At 40.7% G+C, this 24,186-nt stretch overlaps 1 protein-coding gene across 1 annotated transcript in view; it reads left to right on the top strand.

The window, feature by feature from the left end:
* The window catches only part of lrrtm4l2 (leucine rich repeat transmembrane neuronal 4 like 2), a 32,133-nt gene extending 15,478 nt beyond the window's left edge, over positions 1-16,655 (top strand). Inside the window, exons 2-3 of the mRNA XM_036526175.1 lie at positions 884-2,496; positions 16,215-16,655. Of these exons, the coding sequence (XP_036382068.1) occupies positions 884-2,496; positions 16,215-16,280 (1,679 nt within the window). The 3' untranslated portion in view covers positions 16,281-16,655. The remainder of the gene's footprint in view (positions 1-883; positions 2,497-16,214) is intronic.
* The last annotated feature ends 7,531 nt before the right edge of the window (positions 16,656-24,186 follow it).

Here is a 24,186-nt window from a genome sequence, read left to right as displayed (position 1 = left end):
GGTTAATGGGATCAATTAGGCTGGCCAAATATGTGGCCTCACTATAGTGTATAGACTGGAATTTGGAACATGTTAGCATGAGTACACATCGCTCTGTAGCAATATAATGATATCAGCTGCAGTATTGCTTTAAAACATCATACTCAACAACACAGATTTTCATTTTGGACAGTAATAAGGGCAGCTGGTAATGGAAAATGTTAAACTGCACATTTATTTAACGAAATTCCTTCAATTTAAAAAATATGAATGCAAACTATCCTGGAAGTGTTTTGTTTTGCAGTAATGCATTATATTCTTTTATACAGAATGTCTCAATATGAATAGACTCTCTGTGACTCTAGTATGCTAAAAGCTCACAGAAAATAGAAATGGAGTGAAATGGAGTGAAAAGAGAGATTTGAAGATTAAATAAAATATGCTAGGATATCAGAAAGGGAAGACAGAGGTGGTTGTGTAATGGGGGATGTAATCTGAAACAGTATCTGCCGTCGGAAGAAGGCTCTTCCTTCAGTAAAATGGCAAAATCACCTTTTTGTGTCAGTTTGATACTGTAGCTTCTCCACAAGCTTCTCCCACATCCATTCTGAAATTAATCACATAAGCTCCTCTCCCTTATCCTTAAATAACAGGAAGCATTTCACATTACGCTCATCCCTTACCGTGTAAGACTACTGCTAAGACATCCCTGAATTTGTAACAGCAGTAAACTAAACAAAAGAGGAACAACACAGTTCCTTCCTATTAAACATGCTTTAAGAGATTAAAAAGCCATGCTGAGCAAGTCAATCCACTGCACTATATCAGTGATACACATCTGTATATACAGAATGAGGTGGGCGTTCTGTGTCCTGAATTCTCTGCTGTCTCTTTCTCTGTGCAGGGCCCCTAGTTTGGGAGGGACGATTGGCATGTCTCCTTCTCCAGGTCTCTGTTCTGCTGCTCCTTTGCAAAGGGGAGAGGATGTGTCCCTTGAGCTGCCGCTGCGAGGGGAAGATTGTTTACTGTGAGTCTGGTGCCTTCCAAGACATCCCAGAAAACATCTCCGCGGGGTGCCAGGGCCTCTCCTTGCGCTACAACAGCCTGCTGACTCTGCTGCCTTACCAGTTTGCCCACCTCAACCAGCTCATCTGGCTCTACCTGGATCACAACTCCATCAGCGGCATAGACAGCCAGGCCTTCCAGGGTGTGCGGAGGCTCAAGGAGCTGATCCTCAGCTCCAACAAGATCATGCAGCTCCACAACAGCACCTTCCACGGCGTGCCCAACCTACGCAACCTGGACCTGTCCTACAACCAGCTCCAGGTGCTGCAGCCGGGGCAGTTCCACGGGCTGCGCAAGCTCCAGAATCTGCACCTGCGGTCCAACAGCCTGAAGAGCATCCCCATCCGCGCCTTCCTGGAATGCCGGAGCCTGGAGTTCCTGGACCTGGGCTACAACCGCCTACGCACCCTCACCCGCACCACCTTCCTGGGCTTGCTCAAGCTGACGGAGCTGCACCTGGAGCACAACCAGTTCTCCAGGATCAACTTCTTTCTCTTCCCACGCCTCACCAACCTGCGGTCACTCTACCTGCAGTGGAACCGCATCCGAGTCGTCAATCAGGGCCTGCCCTGGACCTGGTACACTTTGCAGAAGTTGGACCTCTCAGGCAACGAGATCCAAGCCCTGGATCCAGCTGTTTTCCAGTGCCTGCCCAATCTACAGATACTCAACCTGGAGTCCAACAAGCTCAGCAACGTGTCCCGGGAGGCCGTGGCAGGCTGGACCTCCCTGACCACCATCAGCCTGGCAGGCAACGTGTGGGACTGCAGCCCCAGCATCTGCCCCCTGGTGGCCTGGCTGAGGGACTTCAGAGGCACAAAAGACACCACTATGATATGCAGCAGCCCAAAGTCACTTCAGGGAGAGAAAGTAACGGAGGCTGTGAAGAATTACACAATCTGTGATGAGGATCCAACTCCAGCACCAACCCCCGCACCGACCCCGAGGCTAACTCCCACGTCGACAGCAGCCACCACTCGGCCTCCACCTCCTCCTACTACCACTACTACCCAAGCTCCTTCAACTTCACCTAAACGCAGGCTACTCCCACAGCCCTTCGCTCCCAAACTGGCAGATATGGACTCCAGGGAACCTCAGCCCAGCACTCCTCCCTTCTCTGACAACTCGCCTTCCACTCCGGAGCCAGAGTTTGAGCACATGTCCTTCCACAAGATCATTGCGGGCAGCGTGGCGCTCTTCCTGTCTGTGTCCCTGATCCTGCTGGTGATCTACGTCTCGTGGAAGCGCTACCCCAACACCATGAGGCAGCTGCAGCAGCACTCAGTGGGGCGCAAACGCAGGAAAAAGGCCCAGGAGTCAGAGCACAACCTTAACTCCCAGCTGCAGGAGTATTACATGAGTTACAACCCCACAAACTCTGAGACCATGGACGTGCTGGTCAATGGGACAGGACCCTGCACCTGCACCATCTCAGGCTCCAGAGAATGTGAGGTATGAACCTTCAAAAACCATCCTAAAAACGCTTTCTACGGCTGCGAGTGAGAGGTAAATTTCTTTCGGAATGTACTGTAAGACACTACAGCAGGGCTAAGCACCCTTGATTCTCCAATTTGTCTAATTGTAATCAAATCAATTCATTACGCTTTAATTACTGAATTAACCTTGCTGCTGATACTCCACTTAATTCATTTACTCAAGTGTGCCTACCCCTGATTTTGACAACCTCCCACCCTCACTAGTCTCTGTGTATATGACTCTATGCATTGAATATCTTGTTGTGTTTTACCCTGATTAAACTGCCATCTACAATATTTTATATGGTAACATTCTGGAGAGAAAAATTGGCTTTATGAGATTTTCCCTGAATTTGTTCTTTCCGTAGTATATATTTTGTTAAGATGTGCACCACATTGTGAGTAATGTTTCACATACATGACTGTGATATACTTCATAAGACATGGAAGGTGTCTTTTAGCACTTCCTACATACTGCCACAGCATACAACACAACCACGATCCAGCACTTCACCAAACATCTCAACAACTGTGTCTTGATCTCATTTGCGAGCGCTTTGCATGTCACTGAATGCACAGAGAAGTTATTGGCATTTGATCACCCCAGTAAATTCTACTGACATAAGCAGTTTTAATGGTGAAAGTAATGTCTGGTTATTATCAGTTTACCTTGATTTTATTCTTAACCAGGTCACTGAAATGCAAAACTGAATCCTGCTGCTAGAGGTCACTGACAAGTGATAGGGTGTAATACTGTACACAAAGTAAATAGGTAAACTTACTGTTTCAATACAATATTGGGAGCAGGAAGGAGGCATTTCTATCAATGACGGATTTCAAATAAATGTTCATGAAGCAGATTCAACAGTTTAAAGCTCTCTCTAGGACCAGGTGACATAAGACCAAATGTTAATTTTGAATTATTTGAACTTTCTGACCTGTGGGTAATAAATGATTTATGCAGTTTATAAATCATGTTTTCCCTCATCCTGGGGAGGGTGTGTTTTTAGACCAGGAAGATGATGCATGCATTTCAGTTCAGATTTTATGGAGTTCATTTCTTAAATTAAATTCCATCCATTAAATGCCCCAGCGTTGCCATCAAATAGCCTATAAAAACCAGGTCCATCAAAATGCAGTACAAACTGTTTAACATCATCTCTCCTGTGCAGAACAAATATGTGATATTAAGAGGGATGTTATTTCAACAGAGTTCCAAAATTATCCGTTATTTGGCATGTAAGAGAAAAACAATGGCATTTTGACTACTTAATGAATTAAACTGCTAATTTAGTAGCCGTAAGAGAAAAACAATGGCATTTTGACTAATTAATGAATTAAACTGCTAATTAAGTAGCCGTAAGTAATTAAATTGCATTTTGTACAGGTTTAATTGTCATACTGTATGACTATTACCAGATTACATTACAGGAATGTATTGTTTGTAGGGATATAACAATATATCAAGTTTCGCGATATCACAAAAAAAAAAATGTCTCAATAACGTCGTGGGACTGTGACAAAATCTCCCAGGAGATTACATGGTTATTTCCTTAGTATAGCTGCATTCTACTATCTGTCCTTGTCAAAAATTGTATTGTTTTTGTTTTGCAATTGCACCAGGGGCGGTTTGTTCCTTAGGGCAGTCGGGCAATGCACCACCAAAGGGGGAAAGGGAGGGAATCACATTCTACCCCAGTGTTACACTAGCCGTGACTGTTCTAGACAGTTTGCCCTGCCTCTGAATATCATAGTCCAATCAGGGTCAAGTTGTGTTCCGTGGAGTACCGCCCCTTTCAGGCAATTTCAGTCTGGTTGAAAATCACCCAGAGTGCCCTGATAGACCCTCATGTTAAGGCAATTTTTTTCAAACTGCAGGCATATAGGTTCAAGTCATCATTTTTCTTTGTTTTTTATTATCGCGATAAATATCGTATTGTGGACTTTTTATTGTGGTATTATCATACCGTGAGTTTTTGGTGCTATTACATCTCTAATTGCTTGAGCCCAAGGTTTTGAATAATAACATAGTGTGCTTGACCAGTCATCCTCAGTTATTAATATATAAGGTAGTACTTTAGGAACATGTTAACCACTGTATTTATCAAAACTAGATCTCACAATTCCTTTTTTAAGTTTAACAAGCTGTTGAAATGAGTGGACATGCAAACATTTTGACATACTTGCTAACTAGTGTTTAACTGTCTTTTTGCAACACTGTCCCATAGACTTTCAGGCTTTCAAAGGCTATGATACTGTTTGTTAAATCTAGTAGTTGAATCGATTCATCCATGTGGCTAAAAGCTAACTAAACTTATCACTCTGAAAGTGGTAGTAAGTTGTTTTCACTAAAGATATTTAAAAATCAAAGTAATTTTTTATATGTCATTTGGCATTGAAACCATTGGTTCCTGGCAAGTGTGGAAAAAAGTCTGATATCAAGAGGATTGTGAAAGTAAACAAAGCAACCTTATCTGGCCTCATCTTTAGTTTCAAATAAAGGGACAAGGCTGTGCCTAAAAAAATGGGTGTATCCTCTATCCTGTGCATCACAAGAAAGGGGTCACTCTATTGACATATATGCAGTATGCATCTAGGAAAATGAGGGGCATGGATTTTGGATATTGATTTTTTGTTTGTGTGTCTGTTTGATTCATAATAACAATCATTCATTTTTGACTGTTACACATATTATACAATATGTGATAAGTGTGTCCAGTTAAGTTTGTCCAGCCTCCAGCATAAAGCATTAATTAGGCATTATTCAAGACATTCTTTGATAAGCAGGGTGCACTAGTACCTTTATGTGTTTTTCCTTCTTGTTTTTTGTCAGATATTCAGCTAGTTAAATCGCCTAATCACATGTGTCCAACCATCTCTGTGATGAATGAGATGATATAGTGTTTATGCAACCGTGTATTACAGTCCTTCATAAATGGTCGATTAATCAAATTGATGCCAAATGCATTTAGTCAATACCCCAAATCAATGCACTTTGGTATTCTAAAATCATCAATGCATAAAGAGAGTGACACATTTCTGTTTCTGCCCAGTATGTTTTACGCAATAAATACAGGCCATACACAAACACGAGAATGCAGATATTATTTTAACACTGAATGATTAACAAGGATTTAATCAAGATTATGTTACTATTCTCTAGGACAAAAACTGAAAATGTGTTGATGACTTTCCCTCACAAACAGGGGTCTTAAATATGTATCACTACTTATTGGCATGAGTGGTGAAGTATTACAATATAATTAAACTCTTAACATGGTTAAATATCTTAACATGGTTAGGAATTACTGTGATACAACGTGGTTGTTTCAATTTCACATTAAACATAGAATTTTTCTGTCCATTGATTCCTGAAGTAAAACCTGCTCAAACCAGCATACATACATGCTCAAAAACAAGACTGACTGTAAGTGTTCCATGTATAATATTCACACATTTTGTGAGGGAAGCTCTTGGCCAGTCATACGTACAATTTACAAAACAGCTGTCCTTTCTGTATTGAAATGGAACTATGTGCAGGACAGGGTTTGTGTGTATGTATGTGTGTGTGTGTGTGTGCGTGTCTCTGTGTGTGTGTCTGTGTGTCTGTCTTTGGTTTAGTATTGAGCCCAACAGGATGTGTGAAAATATTACAGATACAAACATAGAATTACCCTAACATTATATATTTATTTATATATTTTTATGGAAAATACTATGTTTGCTGATTGACCCATTGTTATCCATTTCTAATGGCACTATGGGGCTGCTTAATGACTGTGTTGGTACACTCAAATCTAATAGGGTATTATTTGTAGTCTTGGCTTGAAACATTATATTTGTGTTCCATCTCTTTCTGTTGTGACATTTTTCAGATTCCACATCCATATCAATTAATTTCCGCGAGTGCATTTACTGTGTTTGCCATCTGTTCCTTAATTCATGCAGTACAGTGAAAGAAAGGAAACGTCATTTTGTAAAGAAAAAAAAAAAAGGTACATTTGAGCTCTGACGCAAGGTAAGCAGAGTGCAGTGCATTCAGATTTAATTTGGGGGAAATAACTGCCCTCATGACGGAATGTGGCTTGGATTTACTGAACTTGAGCTTGCAGGAATAAGAGCCCTCCAACTCTACCATTACTTCTCATAGGATCATATGGTAATTTGAAAAAATCTGACTTGTTTCAAGTAGAAGAGATAAACTGTGTCATAAGTATTTCATCTACAGCCCCTAACCAGTTTACTTACTAAATATATGAAGATACAAAGAAAATAAGAAGTTATATTTTTTAACTTAAATTGAGGTCAATTTTGCTTTAATCTCAGAAACCACATTTATTTTCCCCAAACAGCTTTTTTATCAATGTTTGCACAAGGACACCTGCTGAAATATCAAAATGGATTATTTATGGTAAGCAGCACAGGCCTTTAACAGCAAACTGGGGGGGGGGGGGGGGGGGGATTAAAATAATCTGTTTATTTACTTATCCTGCATAAAATATAAAAATGAGAACATTAAAGACCCATCATATATTTAACATATATTTTAATAAATCACTAATCAGTCAAGTGTAATAGAGTGCAATTTGTACTAAACCAAATTAAACTGCCTGCAATTGTGCAGTTTGGAAAAACAATATCATTCTGTGCTTGTTGAAATTGGCAGTCACAATCTATTCAATATGTGTAATGCATATTTTAACCATGGTTCCACGGTGATGAGTTGCATGCATCTATTATAGTTCAGAATTCAGTGCAGTACAGATCGTTCTCTTTGTTTCCAGCTTGTTTTGATAGGACAACATTTCTCTCCCTATTTTCAATCACACTGGCTGTATGATTGCATATAGGGTTTCGCTTGAACTTTTGAAAGTTGGTTCTTAAATAATTCATAAGCTACCTTAGTCCTTCTAGCTATTAATTAAATTGACTTGTTTTGACCAACAAAGCCCTTCCAAGACCTGGGGGATATGTCTCTTTTTATTATTCTGGTGCATGACTAATTTCATTTCTCTGTATCAATGCACGATGCTCCTAATTCAAGTAGATCCTGTTCAGTGTCTCCCTTGCAGCTTCACAGTATATCACCTAAAATTATTTTTCAAGTATTGAAGTCTGGCTTGGGGGCATGGAGGGAGGGGGCACCCAACTAATTACAATTCTTGGCACAGCAAGTCTTTAGGGATCTCAAGTCATCATGAATAAATGTCTTACAAGTTATAAGTAAAAGTGAATATTCCTCACAAATTGAGCTCAAAGGCAGTGTGTGGAAATAATAAATACTGTATTAATCTGTGCTTCACTTGAGAGTTAACAGACTTCAAATATCTTGATTTGCTGGCATCTGTTAAGATAGACGTGGCAGGGGGAGTGAGAGGGGAGGGGTGCTAATGTCTGTTCCTCTCTTGGCACAAAGAGACAGCACATTGCTCTTTTTTTTCTTTTGGGAGATATTAAATAATTGAGGAAGCCACATAAACTCAATAAAACTTGATGAGAGCATCGTTTTATTGCGGGCTGCAATCTCTAGGGCCTTTTGATTGCAGTTTAGTGTGGTATATGCGTTCCCGGAGGATCCATGTAAAAATGTGTCATCGCCTTGCAAGACTCACCATGGTGACATAAGAAACAGCTGTTAAAAGTGTAGGTCAGACTGCCAAGTTATCAAAGAGCCTGAGCTTAGCTTTAGGAGTGATTTCACAAAAAAAGGAGCCATTATTTATCGCTTCCAGGCAGTTAGCATTTCCTTCATGCTGTAACTCAGCTGGTAAAAACCCGGTTTTAAAGGTTGAAGAGAAATATAGCGACTCTGCAGTGATCCCATGGAGACTTTCAACACAGCACGCCAAATTAGGTTAATTGCATGCTGACTTGAAATTGCCGGTTTTTCTAGTCAAAGAAAATATGCTAAATAGGTAATATTTGCTGATAAATTAATGCCATACTGTAAATTACAGTTCTTCATTAGTACAGTCAAAGGCAGTTATTAGAAGAAAAAAAGGTACCAATGTAATGGTATTCAAGATCACTTAATAACACCCCCGTCTCTGCAACGCCACACACCAGGTAATCACCTGATATCACGCGGTACCGATAAGCTGAGTCACTCTTTTCCTAAATGTCTGTCTGTCACCAGGCATGTAGCCTTTGTTTTGTGTCTCTGCTATTCAGACTTCAGACCTTTCCCTTTAACGCTAAAGACTTCAGAGACTCCATGTGGTCTCAACACAGGGTACACTGTGCGTGCCCCGCGGCTATTCTCCATCACGACTCATTTTCTCTGACAATCATTTAATAAAGTCATTTATCTGTCCATTCGCTACAGTCTCTTGTAAGCTTTATAGTAACCAACCATTAAATGTGTACGCGCTCGCCATAGAGGGACCGTAATGGATATCTGATTGGTCCAATTTCATTTTTTTTTAGTTGTGTTTCTGCTGATATGGGGGCTTTGCTTGAGAGGCGTGAAAAAGATGTTGAGATTGTGCTTGTAGCTGTCATTTCAATAACTTTATCAGATTTTCTGTGAGCTTGCCGATGATGAACATTGGGCTTATGAGATGTTAATACGGTAAAGATCTATAAGCCCCTAAACACTTTCGTTCTCACCAAAACCATCCACCAGCTTGGGTCTGATAGGGTTGTGACTTTTCATTATGGAGGAAACTGGCAATAAGTAATTTTAACAATCATTACACATTGCGACCTGGAATGCAAGGCACAGGATGTACTGTTCAAGTGCATGATACGAAAATTGCTATTAGAAATGTTTGAGCCACTGAACTAGATGAAATACTGCTGTTCGTACATTTCCCTTTCACCCCTGTTCAGGTCACTCCCTTAGACAGGCACAGCGAGCCGCGAGTGAATGTCTGTGCACAGTCATCCCTCACAGCTATTGTTAAAGGCAGTGGCACTGGGGCCCCAGCAGGCCAGAGTGATGTCTTCCTTACCGTCCTCAGCACAAAGCGCCTAATGTGATCGAGATGGAGATGTTTATTAATAGCTGCAGCTGGTGTTGGTTCGGTCCCCACAGCGAAGACAAATAAGACAACATGTTCCGTGCTTGCGGGCAAGATCTGATGCGGGACCGTGCAGTTTAAAGAGGCTCCTTGTTTACAGCTGATTGGCCTGAGGAGGGCTGCGATATGACCACAAATGGTCGCCATGCAGGGTCAGAGTATGGTTGGCCCCGGCGACAGCTGTGGGCTCCCTAGGCGACCCACACCGGCTCTCTTCCCCTCAGCTCAGCTCCTGCATTGCGGTCCATAATCGTTCACCTTTTTTTTCCTTTCTCGGGCGCTCCACGTACTGGCAGGGGCTTTTGCGCCGCCTCTCTCCCCCATGCTGCGCTGGGCCGCCTCAATCTGGAAGCAAGGCACTCACGCTGTGTAACAGGCGAGGTACGGAACAGAAGCGACAGCAGAGACACACTCAGGGGGACTCCAAGGGTCAGGACACTTTTCTTATTAGAAAATCCCGCTCCAACACCTCCCCCCTCCCCCCCAGCCCCTGACTGCCTGCCTTTTCTCCTTCTCCCATTCTCCATCCTCTCCTCCTCACAAAGCCTCCCCAGGAAGAGGAGGAGGGAAATTAAAGTGGGCAGGAGTGCAAGGTACGCCTTCGTCCGGTAGCTCAAGTGCTGATTAAAACGAACTCTCCACGTCAGTGTGCGAAGACTATTAATATCATTAATGTATCAAGCTTAATCAGATGAACTGGACCTCGGTCAAAGCGTTGATTTGGCCATTAATCACAAACAACAAATGTGACTCCTGAACAAATACAAGTGGCTGTTCTGCCCAGCCTGAGGGCCGTTTTGTGCTGGTGTTGTTATTGCCGTTTAGCTGGTGGGTGGTAGGTTTTGTGTGAATTTACCTTTATGTGTTAGAAAGTTCAGCCTTTATCATCATTGCCTCATTGTTGAGAATAGAAAATAGAATAGAAAGCCTTTTTTGGGTTAAGACCTCAGTGCCATCTATGTAGTTACATTACATTACTGGCATTTAGCAGATGCTCTTTTCTAGAGCAACTTGCATAGGTTACAGTTTTATATGTTATGTATTCATACAGCTGAATATTTACTGAGGCAATTGTGGGTTATGTACCTTGCCCAAGGGTACAACAGTAGTGTCCCAGTGGGGAATCGAACCAGCTACCTTCGATTATGAGCCCTGCTCCTTACTGCTATATATATATTAATCATAGTTAATTATTTATAGTTATGTTAACTTATCATATTTTAATTAAAAACTATAGTCCCACATCAGACTATTGTCCATTCCAAAGAGCATTGCTGTGTTCATTTTATGGTCAGATGGAAACCAATCGACAAAGGCAAGGCGAGACAATCAACAAAGTAAGTTCTTAATGTTAAAAGGAGATTTTCCAACTTGTGGCTCTCTAACTTGGCCTTTAAATTAGACTCAAATTAGCTTCTGACAGCGAGTATTCTGTTTGGCCTTCAAAGGTAATGTTTTGGTCCAGGTTAATGCAGAGGAGGGCTATTTAGTGTGCTCCATTTCTCCAGCAGCTTCAAAAAAAAAAACACTGCAAAACATCAGCTGCATGAATTATAGAACAGGGGCCATTTTAATTATGCAACTTATTACAGCGGGCTGTGACACCCGGGTCTAATAATTGCACACTGTACAGAGGAGCTGAAGGATTAGAATGGATTATTATGCATTTTAAATAGTGCTTTTTTTGTGAGAAAACATCTAAAGTTCTTGGAAGTCAGGTTCATACAAGTTAACTTGGAATTCATTTACTCCTTTTTTTTGCTTTGTTAGGTCTTTTATTATTATTATTTATTTAGAAGCAGAGGCAACAGTCAGGACTACATTTGTTCCCATCCCTGCAGGCAGGTCTTTGCATTCTGTCTGTCTGCAAGCTGCAGACACATCCGTCAAGCAGTTGAAGTGGTAGCATGACCTACATGCTCACATCCAAGCTGTACCTCTCTCCATCTGCTGCTCTCATAGGAGGGGGCTTATAGAATATACATTCACATTAAAAATAAATGTGCGTGTGTGTCTGAATGCACACATCTTAAAATAATTGAGGTTCAAATGAAGATTCCTGAGGAGAAATATTCAGTTCTTATGCAATTAACCTACCCTAGACAAACCAGTCCCATCTACGACAATCCCATTCTTCACTTCTTTTCCATGTTAGCTGTTCACGGCATTCCTCCTCCATCCCATCTCCCCACTTTCTTTGCCCTGTTTATGATGTCCACACAGGGGGTCAACAACGTCATGGACAGGTGCGATCCCTTTGTCGGATTTTAAGCCAAGTATAAATACTGCTATAACCACATTGAACCCAATCAGCAATCTCTGATTGTATGTGTATGTGTATTGACTGAACTCATAACATATGTATTGAAATACATTATGGTTTATTATGACACTGACAATCACAGTTGATTTGAGCTTGGGCGTCAAGAGTTAGGAAAAAGAGTTATGAAAGTTCCTATGGTTCCTAAATCTGTTTAGATGCTCTCCCTGAGTGAAATTGCACAGTGTAGTAAACGGCAGTAATGATGTGCAAAACACCACCCCACAGGATAGCTTGGAATACGTAAACAGGCTCATTTCTGGAATTATTTTACACTGGATGCTTCTTTGGGAAAAAAATCCAATTTAACTAGATTCATTGACCAGGTCTATCTTGCCAAGTGGTGGGAACATGGCTCAGATGTACTACTTTTATGAAAATAATTGAGTAAAATTAGGCAAATGGATGGATGGGTATGTGTGTGTGTGTGTTTGTGTTGTGTGTGTGTGTGTGTGTGTGTGTCTGTCTGTCTGTCTCTGCCTGTGTATGCAACTGTGCATGCATGCATGGTATGTGCCAGTGGTATTTTCTGACAAAAATATGCCTTAAAGGAAGCCCCACTAGCCAAAAAATAAAGTGACTCCCTCTCTGTCTTGCTTCCAACATCATCATCATTATCACCATCATTTCCTCTGTCACTGGCCGATATCTAGCTGTGCAGATTTTAGAGAGATGGCTGTGGGTATGGTTCTTTGAAAGACTGTCATTGTAAATGGAGTTTTAAAATAATCAAGGCCCTTCCGATAAAGACAAAATTGATATTCTGTCTAGCCTATTTTTGGCTGTTTAGAAACAGTGAGCGATCAATGTTTTGGGGGCATAGGGGTCCCACTCCGTCCCATAGAACACTGGAGCACAACTACTAGATGTAGAGAGATTTGTGTGGAAACTGTCTGAATTATTGTTGTTGACTTGTTTGAAGGATCATTAAGGTTTGTGTGCCCTCTCAATTCATGTCAAGACTCAAGTCATGATTTCTGGCTCCAAGCAAAGAATTACCTGTGCAATCAAGATTTATATACCGTTGCATTTATGCTTTTGGTCTTTGCAACTCATAATTCATTCCAGTTCATGATGAAACACTGAAATGATGTGGAGAATACAACAACCAAAAAACAATTTTAAGATCATAAGGCAGTTGAAAACTAAATATATGAGCAAACAGTGGTGAGGCTGCCACCTCACCCATGCTGTGGTGATACATGCTTTACGTAATGTTAAATGTTAAAGTTAATGTTAATTAGTTGTACCATGGCTACTTCATATACTTCAATATTCACAAGATTCACACAGTAGGTTTCCAAGTGACATACACTAAAAAAGAGAACCAATTGTATCAGTAGTACCTACAAAGCCTAAAAAGCCAGGAGTTTGTCTTAAAATGAACCCATTAAAAACTCATTAGAAAACAGTGTTTTTCTAGTGAGAAATACATGTCAGGAAGACATTAGTGAAGTGAAGTCAGGGGAAACTTACAAAGAAAATGGATTCGCAATAATACTCTCATGTCAGCTATGCAGTAACACCACAAATGTCTCAGGAATAAGTAATTAAAAGAACAAGAAGTGCATTATGGTCAGTGTCAAAGTTATTCAAATCTTGATTTTTTCCTGAAAGGAAAGATATTGGATCTAGGCATTCAAGCTTCAGAGGTTCTTTATTTAAACAGAAAATATCCTTTTGGGTTATAGATGAATAATTGCTGAAAAGTGACGACCTCATAGACATCAATAGAGAGGAGGAAATGAAAGAATTGGCCCAAAAAAGTGTGCTTTCAGGAAGCATTTTGAGAAGGACAAAGATGGCCTAAAACGACCATAAAATTGAATCTAAAAAAAGACAACTTCAATCAGTTTTTGTTCTTTTTTTTCTCTTTTGTTGCAAAACGAACTTGTTTGTGAACCTTATCAGTTAAAGCCACAGCAAATGCTGCACTGACATTTGCCTGACCTACAGGAAATACACATCACTGAGGTAAAAATGAACATTAACATAAGCTGTCACTCAATTCTCACTTCCTGAATTCACTTAGGCAAAAATCAGTTATTGTCAACTCATGGACACACTGTGCAATATGATCCGTAGCTCAAGTGAGTCAGAAAGGCTAACATACATAACAGTCATCCTCATGTCTGCTTCATAATAATGAACTGTTTTAATTAGTCATCTGTCACGTCTTTCTTAATTTGGCATCGGTAGGCGGTTGCAGTGTTGCAGTAGGACAAAATACAAAGACATTACACATATAGTGAACAAAACAAAAGAATATATACAGCAGATGGAACCAGTTTTAAGGATTGATTAAAAAGGAAATATGTATTTATATAATACACAATGCTCAATGGGAGTGCCTAGTTCAGCTCAAATATGCATTCCACAGCTGTATGGCTACTTTTGATGCAGTGCACATGAAAGTGTATGAAGAAGAGTTGAAAATAACACAGCTGTACAGTAAGATTAGAGCATCTGTTGCAAGATACAGTGATAAACGAAACCTTAGGCTAAAACAACAGAGCAGGAGATGCCACGCATATGGCTCTGTATTGTCTGCATTTATTGTAATTGATGTACTATTCAGTGAACTGATTGCCACGTGTTTATGTCAAGGGCTCTTACCCTCATCAGGGCTGTCTCTTGTGGTTTAATTACAGCAAGCACGTGTTGGGCGGCAGTGTAGCATAGTGGTTAAGGAGCAGGACTCGTAACCGAAAGGTTGCTGGTTTGATCCCCGCTGGGACACTGCTGCTGTACCCTTGGGCAAGGTACTTAACCCACAATTGCCTCAATAAATATCCAGCTGTATAAATAGATAACATTGTAAAGAACTGTAACCTATGTAAGTCACTTTGGATAAAAGTGTCTGCTAAATGAATAAATGTAAATGTTGAATCTGTAATAATATTAAAACAGTTACTTTGCCATGGAAGATGTAAAATATTTTATTTGCCAGCAAGTTCCCATCTGAATGCACCCTCTAAGTAGAAGAAATCTATCACAGGAGAGCAGCACATCTTCATAAAGATGAAGATTGTGACAACACGCTAAGTTTGCTGCATCTGCAATGGTGATAGCTACTAACTCCATGAAAATAGGAGGTTTTGCCAAAAAAATATCCATAGCATACTCCCCTTGAGTGTCCATATTTTGTCTTGAATATGAATATAAGTGCAGCATCAGAGATTTCAGTCATTGTTTACAGTTTTGTTTTGATTCTTTTGTAATTGCTGAAGTTCTCATCCGAGCACATAAAATTGATGTGCATGTCTAGATTATTAAACTTGTGTTTACATTCAGGTTGCACTACCAACATCACAATGAAGCCAGTTTTTTATAGTCTTTGTTTGTAGTGTCTTAGACATGGAGTTTTTTTTATTATTTTGTTTTTGTTTTTCTAGTTTAATTGAATTGCGTGATTATTAAAGGTGTAAAAGAAACTTTGAACAATCTGCAACCTGAGACTCATTTCAGCTTTGTTTCTTTTTTTTTTTTTTTCTTTAATTAAAAATATAATTCACTGCTAAGGGCATATGATTCAAGAACTTTCATGATTCAACCATTTAACTGAGCAATCAAAGTGAATGCAGATCCCGAGTGTTGTGACTGGAGGTAGCTAAAGCCATTCTGATACTTAAGGGGTATTTTTATTTTTTGTCATGTTCTATGGAGCATAAGGTTGAAGCAATTTGGAAAAAATATCCCTCCTCACTTTACTTTTACACTCAAATATTAATACAAAATCAAGGGACAAACACTAAGATACCAGCCACAAACAGTAAAAGCACTATGAAAATGGTCTTTTACTCTTGTTATATAGCTGCAGCTAAGTACTTTTCAAAGTAGAAATATTTATACTTGTCAAGTGGGGACATCTGACTAACCACTGTGTACAGCACTAATTAGTATTCATGAAGGTACCTTTAATTAATTTAAGATAAGTGGTAATGTAAGCAAGGTTTTTGTACCAGAATGGAACAATGTTAATTGAATCTGCCCCAAATTTGATTAATATTTTAAAAATGAATACTAAACATGAGTTAGTACATTTTTTTATTTAGTGGAGGCTTTACTGGGATCTGTTTATCTCTACTGCCAGGGGTACCCACATAGATTGTATCACCTTTATATCAAAACAAAGAAAGAAAAAAAACGAAGTCACACAGAACATAATCGTATTTATAATTGCAAATGCTAATCTGTTTTAGAATATTCCACAGGATTCTGTTGTAATAAAATCAAATATTCTGCCATTGTAATTACTCCATGTGTTAATCACTATGACTGTAATTGCAGGACAGTTTACCTTCACATACAGTGATAATTGTTATTGTTTTGTTTTTTTATTTCTTCCCTCAGAATGAATATGTTTGTCCTAGACCACTACCGGGAGCTTGGCTTGGAGATATACCAACAATACACTGAAGTAAAAAAAAAAAAAATGTCTGTCTCCTGAGTGGACCACAGGCCAAGGATTCACACGTACACCCAGACTATTACCCCCACCCTCTGCACTCATCCATTCCAAGACCTTCCTTGCTCCTGGAAAACACAGACGGCAGTGGATCCTTCTCAAGCCTTGAGGAAGAGCCATGGGGAAAATTGCTTCAGAATAAATTCGGCTGAATACCCATCTGTGACTTCAGCCCATCCGCAGTGAATGGGGACTTCCTTTCCCTACACAACCTAATAAAGTTAAACAAATTTTATACACATGAGTGCCAATTACACACTACTGTTGGTTAGCAAGATGGATGTTATATTGTGGGAACAGTGACATCTATAATGGGAAAAAGATATGGACGCAATGTGTGTGTGTGTGTGTGTGTGTGTGTGTATGTGTGTGTGTGTGTGTGTGTGTTTTTTTTTTTATCTATACAAACAAAATTAACAACAAGCACTCTGAGATAAACAAATGTCCTAATTTAATAGCTATACCAGCACTTTTGACCAAGTCCCTTCATCAAAGTAACAGGCAAGGTACTGTCCTGCAAGGAAGCCGTCAGTCCTTATTAACCTGGATCTCATGAATCTGCATTTTACCACAGCAGATGCACACCATTCACTCTTTTTTGGGTACAGTTTTTGTTCATAGTCACCTTTTAGGAATATTTGGAGTGAAAAGCTGGGTTATTTCCCATTCCGTTATAATGATGCTCTTGGACGTTACACTACAAGTCTTAAAATTTTGAACTAATTACTAGAGGATAAAAAGAGCCCTTGACAAATCTTCCAGGCAAAAGTACTCTATTATTTTATTCAGATGTGGGAATTGGGAGTGTGCAGCCTACTGTGGTTACCTCCCTCTTCAAAAACCCAGATGGAATTTTTCACTCCACCCAGCACCAGAACTCCAGTGGTGGATAGTTCTGCCTTTTTAAGAAAACTCTGAAGTGGGGAAAGAAATAGCTTTAGGTCTTTATGGACAACAGTAAAAGAACTTTGAATTCAGAAACTGGAACAGTTTCGATTTTCACTCTGTGAGGAATTTTCTGTTTGCAATTTTCGGAAGCTGTAGCCAGTTACAAAAAAAAAAGGCGACGTTTGATCAGGATGGAAGCAAACTGTTGCGCTCACTTCAGGCGCAATGAAGTCGATGCTACTTGTCCGTTCATGTCAAGGGATGTGGGGAACAAACCTCAGATGACATGAGTTAAGCAGACCCAACAGAACCAGTAAAAAAGTGCAGAAGCCACTGAAAGGATATAAACCGTGGGATTATATATAAAAAAAAACTTTACAAGGTTCATATTGGGCAACAGAAAAGGGGACACAAACTATGATAAAGCCGTAAGCACTGAGTCGGGTGGGAACTCAGCTGAGGGTTTGCTGGAAAAAGACCATGACCATAGTCTCTTCTGAACATTCACACAGTGATTATATCTTTGAAAAGTTACTACCACAAGTGAGCGACAATTTTACGGACAGCAGCACCCAACGCTTGCTTGGGTTCTGCCGGATCTCTTTGAACAAAGGATTACAAGCTGTGTGGCAGTCTCGGGTGTTGGAACTGTGATGGGGCTGGAATCAATAAAACCTGGGGTATGTCTTATTTTCTTCCTCTGTCAGAAAAGACTGCAAAGCAAATACGCACCAAGATCTGTAGTCCCACATGGAGCTGTGCTCAGTTCATTCAATTCTAATGTGTCTTGGCTGTGGTCTCAAAACAGCCAAAGCCCGTTAGTATTGCTTTCCTGTGGAAGAAAGCATAGAACGAAATAAATAAGAATTTTGTACTTTAAAGTGTATTTCTTTTGCCCTCACCCCTTTAAAAAATGTATTGATATTTTTTAATGAATTATCATTTATCACAAATAATAATAATTCAAAAAGCTGTCATGTTTTTATAATAAAAATGTTGTAAAAAATCAATATGGAAAAAATATAAACTTGTTTTATGAAATACTTTTCATCAGATGTGCTTTTTATTTTCATTCAAAAGTATAGCTGTCATGGATACAAGTTATTTTTGTACTTTTTTAATCACGCAGTTTCCAGCGCAGTAACCTTCCCAAATAACTGTGAATCGAACTGTTTAAAAATCATTTTAAACTTGACCAGTACAGTTTGCTATAATATGAAAGTATTATGTGTGTGGGTATAGGGCAGAGTATATCACAGCTCTGCATGCAGGTCTCTGTTCTCTTCCTGTGCTGGTGGATGAAGAAAGCTATACCAGCCCTCCATGGGCTCCTCAGTCTGCAATTCCTGTTGATACCTATCTCTTGTCCAGTCTAATCTGTGCAACATGGCCCATTTACAGAAGGGAGACAGTCCATAGTCTCAGTTTTCTCAAACACTGAGGTCAATGATATTCTGCTATTCCCAAAGCCTTCACTTGAATAGCAGCCCTCTGGTGGCCTGCAATAAGAAGAGATCGCAGTTTAGTCAGTCAGACCCGCAACATGAAATATTCAGCAGATGCTCGTCTTCTGTAAAAAAGTCAAGATATCTGGCACAGCTGTACCTCAGAAGGTCAGTGGATATGAGACATGAAAGATGCAGATATGCTGTCAGACCTCTTTCCTGTTCAAAACCATTTGGCAGCACACTCTCTCGAGTTGCAAAACGGAATGATTTAACCAAAGTCAGCGGCATCCCTAGGGTGACATCTGCCATTATCGATATGATGATTCAAGGCATAGTGTTTGCCAGCTCAGAATGGTCTTAAACGTGCATTCCTGTTCTCCTCTCTACTGTGCGTATCATTGCAACAGCACTGTATTTAATGAATAAGTAATTGTCCTCAGTACCTGGCAGAAAACCCCTCCTTACATCTGTCCTTGTTCTTCCTCCTTAATGTGCTCACCGGCCGTAAGACTGCAGCTGCATTGCGCAGCCGTGTGGAAACTAATCGAATATGAAGCCAGTCATCTCCAGGGGTACACACCCTCAGAGAAACACTGACTGGCTAGTAATTAATATGATTTTTTTTTTTTTTTTTTTGAAGAGCACGGTGACGGGGCAGCTCCTGACAGCGCTGTGTACCTGGATATTAATCTTCAAGGCGGCGCTCTACCGAATCAGCTCCCCTCAGCCGCCGGGCCCCGCTGTGCGGAATTTGATTCGGATTTTCCCTTTTCCGTGTTTTTTAATCAGCGGGCCTGTGATGGAGTGCTCTGAGAGGCAGGGGCCGGATAGCCTCTCGCTGTGTCCTCTGACAGTCACCGCGGCTCTGGCGTCTTAACGGTGACACGGCTTGGGATTAGCACGGCGACATCTAATTAAGCGGTCTTTATCTAGCCGTTACATCTCTGAGTGTTTTACAAAGAAAAAAAACAAGAAAAAAATTGTTTTCCGGCTTTTAGCTGTTGCCTCAGAATACCTACAGGAAAGGTTGGCACTGAATGTTTGTACCATATCTTAGCAAAACATTTCCATATTCAGTTGACAATGGTGAAATTATTGAAGACAAAAATCATTTTAAATGGTTACCTTGGTTTCCTTCTTGATTGCTGACGAGCTCACTGTAGAACCTTTCACCAAAATTCTTGCCAAGGACTCTGACAAGGAATTGTCTACACAATGCAGTAACATCTGAAATAATTCAAGGGGTGTTGTTTACACACACACACACGCATGCACACACACACAGACACACACAGATACAGGTAAGAATGTTTACCTATTTGAAAACAGACAAGAACATAGCTTTGAGCCACCACTGAACTTCACACACTTGCCTTGTTTGCATGTGACAAAAAACCCCTGTGACTGGCACTCCAATGAGGAGATGGCAGTCCTTACTGCAGCCCCTCTTCAAGTTCCAGGAAAGGCTGGGGGGAATACTCTCTCTATGGACCCCCTCTATCTGCACCAGTATCCTCCGGCTTGGCCTGGGAAACACTCGTCCTTGGAGGCTGACAGAGTCGGACACGGTGCTGGAGAGATGGGGGGTGTGAGGGGGTGTGTGTGTGGGGGGGTGGTGTGCTGAGACACTCTGCAGATGTTGGCAGAGTCTCAGAGAGAAGCTGTGTGTCAGGCAACATCACGTCAGGCGACGGCTGGGAGACGAGAGCTTCCCCGGGCAGCGCAAATCACTTTGTCGGATCCCACAGGGACTGCCGAGCTTCGGCTTACATATATAAAGATGAAGCCTTTTCACCACCTTTCCAGAGACAGCCTTTCCTGGAGGTGTGATGCAGTACTTCAGACAATACTTGACGCAGAGTGCCGTGCTTGAAGCCCCCATGTGTGTGTGTGTGTGTGTGTGTGTGTGTGTGTGTTTGGCTTGATTTTGTGAGGCGCGTGACCTCATGACAAGCCTGTGACAGTTTCCAGGCTATAAGGGTGGTTCAGGAGGCAGTAGTATGTAATGTGAAAGCCCCCATTGTGCCTTGATAACTACTCATGCAAACCTCCCACCACTTCCTATGACTTCCTTGGACCTTCTCAAAATTTCCTAGCATGTCTGGAAATTTACCAAACATGCCAAAGTTGCTGTGCTCTTCAAGGTCCTGCAACCCCCAATCACTCAATGAGCTTTGCCAGCAGAAAATGAGCTGTGAACAGATGTTACCCAAAAAACACCCTAAACCAAAAACACACAGTACAGATAATTCAACCTACCATTTTATCTTGAATGAATTAATACTATCATATTCAAAATATGAAATGTGGAACATGAAAGGATGATTATATTGTAATTGTTTTTGCAGCTCATTCAGAGGCTACACAGCTAAGTACTCTTAAGCTTTACTCCTCATTTTCAGTTCCCCTTCAGATTCGTTATAATTGCCTCAAGTCCACAACTATTCATTTGGCTTTCATTTTTTTATTTTCCCTAAGCAAGTAAGATCAGGATATTCCATAGTGTTGCTTTTGCCACCTATCAAACCTGGAAATGGACAGTAAAGAAAAAATCTATTCTGCTCTGTTTGCTCCTATTATATTGTAAACTTTGTGTAATACCTTCAGTGGATGATGTAAGATTTTGCAGTACATTATTGTGACCTGATTTGTGCCGCTTCAAAGTTCAAAATGCTACAGTGCTCCACCCACATAAATGGTGAAGTTTGTATGAGATTTCAAAAAGTACTGTTTGAGATTGTGGAGCGATGTCATTGAATGGCCCCTTATTACACAGAATTTCTCAGAACTGCTGAACTTTGCAAAACCACGCACAATGGGGCAGTACTTACAGATAATTTATTGATGCCACAGGCCTTCGAAAGCTCTGTGTAGGAAGGAAAGGTTAAGGTTGTGTTAGGTGAAACAATATCTGTTTCAAGTCCTAAGAAAAACAGCTCTTTAGTTGCATTTATCCTCCTGTCATAAAGAGCTATACTCTAGACTGCAAATACAAGCTTAACTGATTGAGTCAATCTTTTTTATATGTCACTGGGCTTTGCAGTGGGGTAGCTCGGTAAAAGATTCTCCAAATAAAAGTAATGGACATTTTTGTGTGCATTAGACACAAAACAGGCAAAAAAAACCTCATGCTGCAAAGGCAGGCAGCCAGGCAGTGAACAATCCAATACACAATACTTGTGGCTTGCTTATTGTAAATCTGTCACAACCAACCTTTCTGTCTTCAAAAACAACCTGCCTTTATGATTACCAAAGGGCAAATCAGGCAACTCAACCAAAAGCAATCCATTTGGACGAAAATCCCACACATACCATCCTGTTTATAGAAAAGAGGTTCGAAAATTTAAATCAGTAAAGATTTTATTTTACAATTTTCTCTTTCCAGAGTGAGTGAACAAATGATGTTTTCAGTCTACCCAGTCTCAAGAGGCCTGAAGATTGGACACACAAGAGCACTGGGTTAATCGTGAGCATAATCTTTTTCTGATTAAATGAAACAGCGAAGTGAATGCTCAATCCTTTCCAAGACACAAATAAATCCATTTGGAGACGCGGATAAACGGAACAAATAACATAAATCGTTGATCTCCGGAGCACTTCCTCCACCTCCTCCTCCTCCCACCTCTCCACCCTTTTGGATAAACCTGCCAAACGTGGGGTGTGGGGTGGGGGTGGGGGGGGTGCTGCTGAAACTCTCAGAAGCATTTCAAAAAACACGCACAGCACAATACAACAGTTATGGTTTATGGTTACTTTCATTTTAGGAGAATGATGCACAAGCTCCCATCCTTTGCGGCCTCCTCTGTGGGTGTAGGTGGTGTAACTGGCCAAACCCCAGCTGCACTGACATGGAAAAGGAATCCAAACAAACACAAAGACATTGATCTCCAAAAATGTGCAGAATCCTCTGGTTGAAACATTGTTACATTTTTAGTAAGTGTTTTTTTTTCAAGATGGGGACTAGCTCACTTGACATGTGTCAACTGATGGATTTCAGTGTAACACCATGTATTGATTCAGACAAGCTTTATAAACTGAAATAAAAGCAAGATTAGTGGTTTGTTGAGTCAACACAGCTTTAGTGTAAAAACACAAAGCATGCTGGCTGGTGTGTCAAGTCAGCAGAGACTCATGGACACAATACAAGTGAAGACAACAGGTTTAACCTTCAAGTTTAACATTTAATTCACAGTGTTAAGTAACACTTGATGAAAGTTACACAACATTTTCACACAAATGAATGCATTCAGTGGGGTTTGTATCCATGAAAAACAGCACTGGGCTCATGCACTGAGGCACACTAAAGCTCTCCTGGTCAGTGAAGTTTAAAAAGACCATGGTACAGGGAAGAACCTGGATCCCCCAGCGAGTGACATACTGTATGTTGCATGTATTGAGCCACACAGCACAGACGATCAAGATCAAATTGTTCTTTTTAGAATGGCCACAAAATGAGAGTTATATATAACCTTTCCCTATTCAGAAATGCCTGGTCTTGTATGTATAGTGCCCATTTTAAAAGTCTTCATTTCATACTAATTTACATGCTGTGCTGCTTTGGTACCTGCTACAAAATCTGAGCTGCGATCTTCTCCAGTTTGGCCTCTGGCTATGAAACATCCATTGCCTTGAGCAGCAGAGGGAGATCGAACACATTCCATCATCCCCATCCTCTCGAGATGCCAGTATGGTGCTAATATTCACCCCCACAAAAATCTCCTATTCACACCGTTTCTTTTTTTTTACACTCAATGACAAGCTCTTTGAAAAGAAGGATTCCTTTGTTTATTGAAGTGCTTGCCTTTTGGTACATCTCTGGCTGTGAAATTTGCAGTCTCTCACGCATGCTTAAGTGTCTGTCTTTCTGCCATGAATCCCGCACCTTTTGATTCCATGAATGCTGTTTGGATGCACTGTATTCTGTTTTTATTCAACATTTTTTTTTTGTATTCTGCCCTGTATGCAGTTGGAGAAATTGCATTACCAGCATGAGTCAGCTGGATCAATATTTGGCTGAAGGTTTGCAGCAGTTCAGGGGACTGATTAGGTCATTGCCACACAATTCAAAATGGGGTAGTTTATTTTGTATACATGCCAGCTGCTGTCTGGAGTATCCTAACCTACAAGGCATAAATTCTAATCAGGGGAAAACCTAGGGAAGCTTATCAAGAGAATCACAGGAAGAAGGCATTACAGATTTTTAACAAAGGTTGCACTTGTTTCAGCCGTGTCACAAAATGGAAGATGGTATACCTTTACTCCTTCAGAGAATCATTAGGCAGTAATAATAAATTCTGGATGTCACATTTTAACAAGGCGAAGCGAGACCATTTGACCCCTGGGGAGTCAAATGGTCTTTTTTTTTTTTAAACAGACATGTACAGGGAACAACCCGAAAGAGAGAACTGCTTCTACTGTCAGACGCCCTGCTGTGTCTATAATTGGACCTCTGCCCCTGCGACATGGGCAAGGATTGATTGTGCAAGATCAACAGGACATCCTGCACTCTGGCCCCGGGGCT

The sequence above is a fragment of the Megalops cyprinoides genome, chromosome 4 (genome assembly GCF_013368585.1).
Source record: "Megalops cyprinoides isolate fMegCyp1 chromosome 4, fMegCyp1.pri, whole genome shotgun sequence".
Classification (NCBI taxonomy): Eukaryota; Metazoa; Chordata; class Actinopteri; order Elopiformes; family Megalopidae; genus Megalops; species Megalops cyprinoides.
The sequence above is the reverse complement of the archived record's forward strand: the minus strand, read 5'-3'. Positions and strand labels throughout refer to the sequence as shown.